Genomic DNA, 12,650 nt, shown 5'->3' with positions numbered 1-12,650 from the left:
AAACGACGACAGCAGTAACAGAAAGCAAAAGCAAAATCAATCAGCAAGAAATCGCAAAACCAGAAATCGCGAAGAACCCTAGAACTGATCTTGATTCGCAAAATAGTAGCCGCAAACGATTATAGAAACCTGGGAATGATGTAATAAACCTGAAGAAATCACAGACACTTGAGCAGGATGAATCAACGAAGAACAACGAAGAGCCAAGAACAAACAAGCGAGTCGCGCCTTTTCATTTTAGTGAGAAGGGAGAGTTTCTCTCTCTAAGGACCCTAGTTGTTACTGAGAGCTCTTTCTTGATGTACTTGTTCTCTTGAATTATAGATAACAGGTAGTAGATGAGTAATCTTGTGACAGAAGTTCCTGATAGTGGTGGGATCGCCACGGGAACATTGCACGATGTCACAAGATAGTATAGAAATCTTGGGACGGAAGTGCCTGATAGTGGCGGGATCGCCACGGGCACATTGCACGATGTCTCAAGATAAGGATATTAGCGATAGAGCTACAATCCATGACGGTTAGGTCAGGACACCGGATGTTTGGTTATATCGAGTAATAGGATTGGAATTATTCTATTACGGAATTCGATATAGGAATACCATATCTGGTTATATCGAGTAATAGGAACAGAGTTCCTTCTATTACGGAATTCGATATAGGAATACCACATTTGGAAATCGGGATCCTTAGACTAGGATTGAGTCTAGTCTGAAACGTGGAGTCACGTATATGTCGACAGTCTATGATTGTTTATGTTTCAGAGTTTGATACATATATCTGTTACCTGATTACATGCTTTATATTTGTTATATGATTGTATGTTTCGTTGATTTATACTGGGATTATATTCTCACCGGAATTATTCGGCTGTTGTCTTGTCTGTATGTGTACATGACAACAGGTGGGACATGATCAGGGTCCAGGAGATGAGGAGAGATCGTGATAGAGTGGAAACTTCGGACTTGGATGTATATAGGGTTTTGACACTTGATATTTAGATGTTGAACCTTAGTTTTACTGATTTGTAGACGGTACAGGACATGTACTTTATTTTATACTGAGTTGTATACTAGTTGATTTCACTACGTTCCGCATTTTAAAAAGAAAAAAAAAATTAGACCCTGTTTTACTAATTGATTAATTAGTCCCAATGATGATTAAGAACTTGATTAGCGTCCGGGTCCCCACACCAATCGTACGAATACTTGTTTGAGACGATGTTTCTCGCTCCTATACTGTCAAATATACCAATAATTCAGTCACTATTGCATAAACTAAATGAAAATTATTCCTTTATTGTCACCTACATGTACCATAACTAAAAGAGAAGAAAACTTACACCTTTATGAAGTTCTTGTGATGGAGAACTAAGTTCTCACTTCAAAACAATGAAGGAAATGAAGAAAGAGAGCTTTGGAGGAAGATTCTAAGTTTTTCTTTCGTGTCTTGCTGTGAAGGAAAGGGGAAAGAACTGATACAATGGCTCAGAAATTCCAAACTTATCTTTTTGTATGGAAGGCGGCGCTCGGGCGGTAGTTTTCTACCGCTCGAGCGCGGAATGTTCTGTCCAAAATGTAAAACTTTGGTGCACTGGCGCTCGGGCGGTCATATTATACCGCTCGGGCGCCACATGTTCTGTAAAATTGGTGAGCTTGTAAAGTACCAGCGCTCAGGCGGTAAAATCTTACCGCTCATGCGCCACTTGTTCTGCTTCTGTGCGCTACTTCATCAAAGATCGCTCCGGGAACGTCTCTTCCGTTCATAATCTGAAAAAATGGTAAACTAGGAAGTTGTAGCTCTATGTCTTGGCTTGAATCTCCCATTGGTTTCATGTCATTTGAGGTCTGAGTAAAAAGTTATGCCCATTCTCCCAACATGTGTCATTATAGGAGTGACGATACACACAACTCACTTCGGGGCGCTTTTGGCTTGTCTTCCACAATGATTTGGACAAAACTCAAAATAAGAAAGTTGTAGCATTATATCTTGGCTTTCTAATGGTTAAGGCCTCACACAATTTGGATCAATATTCAAACCATTATGCTAAAACTCGTAACAACTACCACAATTTCGTCTCATTTCCTGCAATCCTATACCAACTTTCATTGCACTACTTCTACTTACACCTCTTACTACCACTATTTTAACACATATTCATTCTCAATACACCATAGACAATATAAAAGTCATGTTGAATCTCAATATTGATAACTCAATCATCACATGAAATCTAATCATCTAAATAACTACATAGTAAACGACATAAACGCATTATTATCATTTGTACGAGTAACCGGGCATTACAAACTAGTAGTGAAACGCCGCATTTTCAGAGCTAAAATGTACGATTGTCAGAAGAATGTTGACGTGGCAATCAATGGATATAAAGATTCAAATTATATTTAATGTTACTGTTGAAGAGAAGCTTGTAAATAGGTGAGAGGAGCAGCTACAGAAACATATCGATCTATCTATTCTCACAAGCTTGTTGCTACTCTGCTAAATTTGTAGCTCTTACTCAAGAATCAAAAAGCTCACACTTATTTGATTTATATGTAGCATTTGAGTCTATCTTTCGAGCTTAGAAGCACAAATTGTTGTATTGTTTATTTTGATCTTAACTAGATCAGTTGTGCTAAGTTCAGTCGAAAAACTGAGAGATATTTAGTAAACTAAGAGTTTCGGTTTTGTCAGTGTTAAGTACAAACTGAAGTGGGTCTGTACAATCTTTGTATCGATCAAAGTCTTTTAGTGCATATCTTATCCTTGTGATAGAAGGGGTGACGTAGGAGTTATTCAAATCTCCGAACATCCATAAATGTTTGTGTTATTATTTTTGTTATTTATTCTATCTTTCAATCAGTTCATTTCCGCAACTGTTATCAGTTAAACTGATTGTCATTGACTGACAAGATTCTTAGTTTGTCACAAAACTGACACTTCATTCGAAAAGACGTTAAAATCGTGGGTGTTTATTCAACCCATCTTCTAAACACATTTCAACCTATCAACCGATCCGAACACACTGTTATAATTCAAGTTGGATATGGAATGAAGATTGTAAACTATGTCTGGTCTCATTAGTAATTATAAAATTGTGTTCTGGTATCACCACTTAGATGATTAACATATGAAGGGCAATTTGACCATGGATAACGAGATGAATAACAATGTTTCGTTTTTTCTGATTTGATCTATTCTGATTTGTTCTGATAAGCTCTCTTCAACATTTCGATTATGATTCTGTGGACGTTCTGATAAGATAAATCGATATAATAAGTTTTGAAAATTTGTTTAGAATATATATTTTAAATATATTTTATATATATTTGTGGTAATCGATCGACCTCCACTTGTTGAGTGTTTTCTCAAAACGCTCACTCCCTTACATCTCTTCCGAGATAAGACTAAGGAACAACTTAATGATGCAGAGCAAGAAACGTTCTAGGGCTGGTGATAGCATCAAAACATTGAAGATCAAGAATTTGTTATTCTTAGTATTATTTTCGATTTTCTTTCGCTTCCGCAAACTACTGATGTAATTTTTGTATTCCATTGTCATTATAAAAGACCATATTTCTATATGAAAAAGACTGGTTTTGGTTACAAGGCTTATTGTTGTATAACAATGTCGGATGTCATTTACGCCTTGGTCCCTAGGGCGTGACATTTTCTTTTATCCAAAATGAGAAATGGAACATAATAATAATTTTTTAAAATGAATAACTAATATGTTTTAAATTTTTTGTATATTGTTCTATATTAAAAAAATTGACAAATATAACTATAATATCTTAGATTGTTAAAGTTTTAGATAATTTATTTTAGAAATTGATGAGACTTTTGAGGAATCTGCAAGATTGATTAAGGATAACATTGTAAATTTTTTAGTAAAAAACTCTGCAATGGATTTTAACTAAAATTGATGTGAACAAATATAGTTAGAGTCGCATTAGTTTTTCTGGCGATTTTTGTTTTCATAGTATTTATTTTAGAGAAAAACCCTACAATTAGACATTGAAAACGCTAAAGCGTGTTCTGAAATTTTCCAATTATACAGTTTCAACACACACACACAACTGCGCAAATCAGACTTGAGAGAGAGGTGAAGGCGGGGGTTTCTCCACCCGAAAGGCAGATACGAATCACCGGCCGCCAGTAAACCCTAGTTGGTTAGTTATATGGCGGGGAAGCGGAAGAAGAGTGGCGAGGATGGTAGTGAAAGTGGGGGAGAGGGAATAGAAGAAAGGAAAACCAAGAAGATGGAGCAGGAAAAGGAGGCCTTGCGCCCATCGATGATCAAGAACAAGGAGAAGAGGTCAGCCATTCATGCAAAATTGAAGCAACAGAAGAAGGTGGACAAACGGAAGAAGGTAAAGGCTCGTGAAGCAGCTGAGAGGAGGGCTCTGGAGCTTGGTGAGGAACCTCCGCCTAAGAAAACCCCTCGCACAATAGAGAACACACGTGAACTGGATGAGACAATATGCAAGCCCGATGATGATGAGCTCTTTGCTGGCAATGATGCTGATGAATTTAATGATATTTTGAAGCAAGAACGGATTCCAAAGGTCTTGATAACGACATGCCGCTTCAATTCGACTGTAAGTGTTTCGTCATTTAGGATGGAGACATTATTAGTTTGATGGGGGCTGGTTTGATGTTTTTGGATGCATAACATACTTTTTAGGAACATTAAAGTATTAAACATGTTTTTGTTGGGAGATAACTCAACCAATTTCATTGTGTGGGGGAGGATCTTGGTATATAATTGCGGGGCAGGAGGCGCTGAGGTGATTATTTTTATTTTTTGTGGGTGGTGGGTCTGGCCTACCCGATTTGTGTTCTGCAGTGAGTTTTACTTAGATTTCATTCATTCTGCATCGATGAGTGTCTTCAGTCTTGTGCTCTGTTCAATTTCTGATTGATTATTTATAATGCAGAGGGGACCTGGTTTAGCATCGGATCTTCTTTCTATAATCCCCAATTCTCGTTACTACAAACGAGGAACTTATAACTTGAAAAAGGTTAAGTTTTCAACCTCCTTCTCTCAACCCCCCACCCTGCTTTAAAATGATGATCCTTTGTTAACTTGTATGATTGTTGGTCCATGGGACACGATTTTTTTTGTTCTATAAATTGCCATCACTCCTGCAGATTGTTGAGTATGCAAGAAATAGGGATTTCACTTCAGTCATGGTCATCCACACAAGCCGCCGAGAACCTGGTCATTTTTACTCTATGCCTAACCTGATAGACTTTGTGGCTTTAACAATTCTTTCTTAATAAACCTGATAGTGTTTGTCGATTTAACAATTCTTTCTTAATAAATGTAATTTTATGTTGTGGGTTTTAAGTTATATGTGGGACTAATGCAGATTTGGGAATTATTTTCTGGACTTTAAAAATTACAGAACATGCTATTGGTTTTAATATATTTAGCTGATTAGGAATTATCTTATTCAGACGCTAATTTAGCTTGTTTGTAAGCAAATCTCTCGACTGTTTGATTGCTGTGAAATTGAGAGGGGAGTGGAGGGTCTTTAAAGCCTTTTAAGGATATGTCAGGTTGCTTTTATGATTCATTGTAGAAAATTGACTCTTAATTCTTGTGAGTTGCTGCAGATGCTGTTTTAATAATTGGGTTGCCTGATGGTCCTACCGCCCACTTCAAACTTTCAAATCTTGTTTTGCACAAAGATCTTAAGGTTTGATTATTTTCATTCAGTTATTCTCATAATGTATCTGTCTTTATTTGAAACCTCAAGAAAGTGACGTAACATTAAGTGGAATTTATTTCACCAAATCTCGACCCTTTCATTATTATTTTTTGGTCATTTGACGCACTCAACATGGTTATCGGTTGTCTGTCATGCTGGAAACAAGGTTTTATCTTGCTTTGATAGTCCTTGGATTATCTGGTATGCTAGATATTATGCGCTATTAACTGTCTGTCTTTCCATTACTGCAGAATCATGGCAACCCAACCAGCCATAAGCCTGAGTTAGTTTTGACTAACTTCACAACACGCTTGGGGTATCGTGTGGGCAGGTAATTCTTTTTACTGCTGCTTATGATAATTGAAAGTAACTGAGTCCTGAAAGTTAAGTTGTAGGGCTAAAGCACAAGCTCTATGATATTGTTTTTTCTTGTTACAGAGTTTCTGTTTAGGGTTAATTCTTGATTTGAAATATGTTCTAAATTTGTCATGATATGATGTTAACGGATTTAAAAAGTCGGTGTTTATAAGATCTCATTAAGCTAGCCTTAGTTTATGTTGAAGGTGTTTTGAAGTTGGCTCAATCTTCCTAATAGAACCGTCTTTTTTCCTTTCTTTCTGTCCTCTTCTGGACTGTTTGGCATTGGCAGGTGGTTTTGGTTAATAATGCTTTTCTCATTAGGTTAATACAATCTTTATTTCCACAAGAACCTAATATTCGTGGTCGGAGAGTTGTTACCTTCCACAATCAACGTGATTTTATATTCTTCCGTCATCACCGGTACGTAAGATTCTCCATGTATGTTCCATTTTCACATCACCGGATTATGACCTTATCTGAACTAATTCGTTGTTCTGTTTGAAAGTTACATATTTGAAACCAAAGAAAGCAAACAGTTGGAATCAAAAAGTAAAAATAGCAAAGACAACGAGGAATCAAACGCCCAGAAAAAAGCTATTGCCCGGCTTCAGGTTTATGCTTCTGATCTCTGGCTGGTGTCAAAACATAAGTCTATTACATGTCTATTAGCGGTGTTCTTGTTCTGATCTCTTATCCTCTATTTTTGGCTATTATTGATTTATATGATACTAAGATTAACTGCCCTCAAGTTACTTCAGCTGTTCAATATCGATTATACCACATTATTCCATGTAATAGCAATTATCTAATTTATCAAAGGAGCATTTTGTTGGAACATACAACACCTTTTATAATCATGAATTCACAATATTGGATATTGTGGCAATTATCAAATTTCATATGTTTCAGCAATCTAGCGTATACTATTCAGCATATAACATCTTTGTGCAGTTTTGTCATGATTAGAAAAAGTCATAAAATTTAAGAGGAAAAATAATGCAACCCCTGTACATAAATCACTAATTGTTTTCCATCGGTACTCAGATTGAAAAAAATATATGCCGAGGGAGTGAATTTTAAAATGGAGGAGTGTACGGTTAAATTGTTTATGGTATAAAATCTTGGTCTTTTTAAGAACTCATTGTTCGACGTCCCATGTTTATCGTGAGTTGGTATATTGAAACAATGTACCAGTTGACTTGTGTGCTGTGCATAATTCGGAGAAGTTGTTCATCAGCACTTTTCAGCTGTTGTTTCATTCCAAACGAAATTTCAATTTATCCACTGATTATTCGTCAGTCTTGTATTTGTTAGCAGTTTAAACGTTTTATATATATATATATATATATATATATAATATGCTTAATCTATGTGCTCGTCTTTTGTATGTGCTTACGAACTGGATGATGACAAACAATTATTAATCTGTTTATTCCTCTAATTTCACACTTTTAGGAATGCGGTCCTCGTTTCACTCTGAAACTAACTAGTCTTCAGCATGGAACCTTCGTTACTAAAGACGGTGAATATGAATGGGTTCACAAGGTACTTTCCAAATTGCTAAAATTCTTAGCATCAGAAGCTACTCTTTGTGTTTTCCTTGGATATGCACGATCCCTGGTTGCTTATATTTGTTTTTCATGTGTTACCGATGGCAGCCCGAGATGGATACAAGCCGCAGACGATTTTTCTTGTAACTTCATTTTCCGAAATCACTACCAATTGCATGTGACTTTTCTATTTAACAGACCTTTAGATATAGTTTCTCCCCCATCGACTGAAGCCATTGGTAGTGTAAAAGTAATAGCAACAATTGTAGAGCTCTCTGCGTTGCGCAAAGCTCGAATTTTGAGTCGCATTTATTTTCTCTCTTTGCTAATATTCGGAATCACTATTGTATGCAAGATAATGTCAAAATGTTTCCAAAAAAGTAAATTAAACGCAGGCAGACTGCTGAAAGTCTAAAGAAAAAGTTTGCCATCTTTGTTGAATTTATCAAAAACTGCGGGCTTGAGTCTTAGCTGTGAAAAAGTTGCTATTGAATGGCAAACCAATAAGCAAATGACGGCTTGTCCTTTGATATAAATATATTACTTTAACATAAACAAAAAGGCACTTTAATAACTTATCCTTGTGCTTTTGGCACGTTTCATTAAATTCATTCTGTTGTAAAAAAAAAAAATTTATAGTAAAAAGTAAAAATCTCAAACTCTCAAAATTTATCAAACTACACACTTTGTAATATTTTTCTCTTTACTCAATTGTATCAAATCTTTACAAATAGAGACTTATTTATAGGATTTCTTTGGAAAACAATCCAAAAACAATTTCATCATCACACACTAATTTTCAATATTTACAACTCTTATTTTCAACATTCAAATATTCAATACACACATTTTAAATATATTTTTCAACACTCCCTCTTGTGATGATGATCATAATGATTGTCTTCATTACGTGTTTTTATACTGTCTCGTTAAAAACCTTACTAAGAAAAACTCATTGGGATAAAAACCATAGTAAGGGAAAAAGAGTGTAGTCACGTAAACTACCCCTCATGTTGACACGAACAATTCTTCACAAATTTCATAGATTGTGCATCTCAATATTATATATGTGCTTTCTGAATATTTTCGTAGGAAGTGCCTTTGTGAAGAGATCTGATGAGTTTTCGCTTGATTGAATATGACGAACATCAATACATTTATTCTTCTCAAGCTCCTTGGTGAATGCGAAGAACTTAGGAGGAATATATTTAGTTCTGTCGCTTTTTATGTATCCTTCTTTCATTTGAGCAACACATGCAGCATTATCTTCATATAGTATCACATGTTTCTCGTCGAATGATAATCCGCATGAGATTTGGATATGTTGGGTCATTGATTTTAACCACACACATTCACGACTTGCTTCATGTAGTGCAATAATCTCGGCATGATTTGATGAAGTTGTTACGAGCGTTTGTTTCTGTGAACGTCAAGAAATTGCAGTGCCTTCACGAGTAAATACATATCCAGTTTGGGAACGTGCCTTGTGTAGATCAGATAAGTATCCAGCATCGACATAACCAATTATAGTTAGATTAGCATCTTTTGAATATAAAAGTCCCAAGTCTGTGGTTCCTAGTAGATAACGGAATATATGTTTAATTCCGTTCCAGTGTCTCTTTGTTGGATATGTGCTAAATCTTGTCAATAAATTTACGGCAAAAGATATATCAGGCCTTGTACAATTTTTAAGATACATAAAAGCACCGATATCACTTAGATATGGTACTTCTGGACCAAGAATATCTTCTTCATCTTCACATGGACGGAATAGATTCTTTTCTATGTTTAATGATCTAACAACCATTGGAGTACTTAAAGGATTTGATTTATCCATATTAAAACGTTTAAGGATCTTTTCTGTATAATTTGTCTGATGAACAAATATCCCACATTCCTTTTGTTCAATTTGTAACCCCAAACAATACTTGGTTTTTCCAAGATCCTTCGTTTCAAATTCTTCCTTCAAGTATGACACAACTTCTTGAATTTCCTTATTCGTTCCAATGATGTTTAAATCATCAACATATACAACAATAATTACGCATCCGGATATTGTTTTCTTAATGAAAACACAAGGGCATATTGAATTATTTACATATCACTTTTTCATCAAGTTATTACTTAGTCGATTATACCACATTCGATCGGATTGCTTCAACCCATATAATGATCTTTGTTATTTCACAGAATAGCATTCTCTGGGTTTTGAACTTTGTGCTTCAGGCATCTTAAATCCTTCAGGGATTTTCATATATATATTACTATCAAGTGATCCATATAAGTAAGCTGTAACAACATCCATAAGACGCATTTCTAAATTTTCAGATACCGCCAAGCTAATCAAATACCAAAACGTAATTGCATCCATCACGGGAGAATACGTTTCTTCATAATCAATTCCAGGTCTTTGAGAAAAACCTTGTGCAACAAGTCGAGCTTTATATCTTACTATTTCATTTTTCTCATTTCGCTTTCGAATAAAAACCCATTTGTATCCAACAGGTTTTACACCTTCAGGTGTAAGGACTATAGGTCCAAAAACATTACGTTTATTTAGCGAATCCAATTCAACCTGGATGGCTTCTTTCCATTCTATGCAATCCTGTCGATTTTTACATTCCCCAAAAGATTTTGGTTCATGATCTTCATTATCATTTATGATGTCGATTGCCACATTATAAGAAAATATATCATCGATTTCTTCTATATCTTTTCGGTTCCATATTTTTCCAGTATGAATATAATTGATAGAGATTTCATGATTCTCGTCAGTTTTTGGTTCTGACAGAACATTTTCATCATCATATATTTCTTCAGGAACACCATTCTCTATTTTGTGATCATCATGTGTTTCTTCAGGAACATCATTATCTATTTTGTGATCATCGTGTTTCTCTATTAATTTTCTTTTTCGATGATTTTTATCCTTGGAACCGACAGGCCTTCCACGCTTCAGGCGTTTTACGACATCGTGAATTTGTTCAATTTGTTTCTTTGGAATTTCAATTCGAGCAGGAGCATTTACAGCATGTATATATGATTTAGTTACCCCTTTTGCATCTGTAAATGTATCTGGTATTTGATTTGCTATTCTTTGCAAGTGCACAATTTGTTGTACATCTTTTTCACATTGTTGTGTTCTTGGATCCAGATGTAACAATGATGATACATACCATGTAATTTTTTTTTCGGTATGTTTCTGTTCTCCCCCTAATATTGAGAAGATTTCCTCATTAAAATGACAATCAGCAAAACGTGCTGTGAACATGTTGCCTGTCTGAGGTTCAAGATATCGAATGATTGATGGACTATCATAACCAATATAAATTCCAACCTTTCTTTGAGGTCCCATTTTCTTTCGTTGCGGTGGTTCAATAGGCACATACACCATACATCCAAAAATTCTTAGATTCTGATGCGAATTAATGAAGCAGCATGTAAAATTGCATGTCCCCATATAGAAATAGGTAGCTTTGTTTTCATAATCATTGGTCTAGCAATCAGTTGCAGACGTTTAATCAATGATTCAGCCAATCCATTCTGTGTATGTACATGAGCAACAAGATGCTCAACAATGATTCCCATAGACATACAATAATCATTGAAAGTCTGAGAAGTAAATTCACCAGCATTATCAAGTCTAATTTTCTTGATTGTATAATCGGGAAATTGATTCCTTAATTTTATTATTTGAGAAAGTAATCTTGCAAATGCAACATTTCGAGTTGACAATAAACATACATGTGACCATCTGCTGCATAAAGTATCTGAATGGTCCACATGGTGGATGAATTGGTCCACAAATATCACCTTGAATACGTTCAAGAAACATTGGTGATTCAGTTTGGATTTTGACTGGTGATGGTCTTATAATAAGTTTTCCAAAAGAACATGCTTTACATTGAAACTTATTATTCTGAAAGATCTTCTGGTCTTTCAGCGGATGACCATGTGTATTTTCTATAATTCTTCGCATCATTGTTGAACCAGGATGTCCCAATCGATCATGCCAATTGGTTAATATTGAAGAATTATCAACTACCATGTTTGATTCAATGAGACTTATATGTGTATAATGCAATCCAGTAGGGAGCATTAGTAGTTTTTCAATCACATATTTCTTTCCTAATTTATATGTGATAAGACACATATATTTCTCAATCGCTTCATTCATTGTTTGAGTATCAAACCCATGAGAATATATTTCATTAAAACTCAACAAATTTCTTTTCGATTGTGGTGAATATAAAGCATCATTGATAAAAAAAAATTTGTATCATTAGGTAAAAAAATTGTGCTTTACCACATCCTTTAATCAAGTCTATAGGACCTGATATTGTATTCACCGTTGTTTTTGTTGGTTTTAGTTCTAAGAAATATCTTTTATCTCGGAGGATAGTGTGCGTTGTACCACTATCGGGTATGCAAACTTCATCTTTGCTCATAGCATTTTCCATATTTGAACTTCAAAAAATTATGCAATGAAATAAAATTACTGACAATACATATATAAATATAACACATATCATAATTGTACAATAAAACATTATTATATGAATACATGAAAAATAAATTATTGTACATTTATATTCTACCATTATATTGTTCATTTTCAGAGAAATCATTGAGAAAATTTGCATCATCAATATTGTTCATTTCTGTCCCACCAACATATTGATCATTTCCAGATAAATCATTCATAAAATCACCAGCATCAAAATGAGTTGAATCACTCAAACGGTCACTGCGTTCAATGAAGTTGGTCTCCTTTTCTTTCCCCTTTAATGATTCTTTAAAAAGTTTGCAAAGATGCTCAGGGGCTCGACAAATACGAGACCAATGTCCTGGAGTACCACATCTGAAACAAGAACTTTCATATCTGTTTGAGTGATTCTCATTAACACTTGTATTCTCATGATGCCTTTTCTGTGGATGGTTTGGGACGCTTTTTTGAGATGAGTTATAAAAATAACTATCTCTATTGTTTTCAAAACCACGGCATCGACCACGACCACGG

General features: G+C 35.0%; 1 protein-coding gene across 1 annotated transcript; it reads left to right on the top strand.

Annotated features, from left to right (window-relative positions):
- The first annotated feature begins 4,043 nt into the window (after positions 1–4,043).
- On the top strand, positions 4,044–7,961 carry LOC140803257 (uncharacterized). The gene is made up of 9 exons (XM_073159042.1): positions 4,044–4,604; positions 4,944–5,027; positions 5,158–5,227; positions 5,626–5,708; positions 5,972–6,051; positions 6,402–6,500; positions 6,586–6,691; positions 7,536–7,625; positions 7,739–7,961. The coding sequence occupies exons 1-9, from the start codon at positions 4,185–4,187 to the stop codon at positions 7,775–7,777; spliced, it is 1,071 nt and encodes a 356-aa protein (XP_073015143.1). The 5' UTR covers positions 4,044–4,184; the 3' UTR covers positions 7,778–7,961.
- Positions 7,962–12,650: the final 4,689 nt, after the last annotated feature.

This window comes from Primulina eburnea, chromosome 10, assembly GCF_022965805.1.
Source record: "Primulina eburnea isolate SZY01 chromosome 10, ASM2296580v1, whole genome shotgun sequence".
Taxonomy (NCBI): Eukaryota; Viridiplantae; Streptophyta; class Magnoliopsida; order Lamiales; family Gesneriaceae; genus Primulina; species Primulina eburnea.
This window is presented reverse-complemented; position numbering and strand designations above follow the sequence as displayed.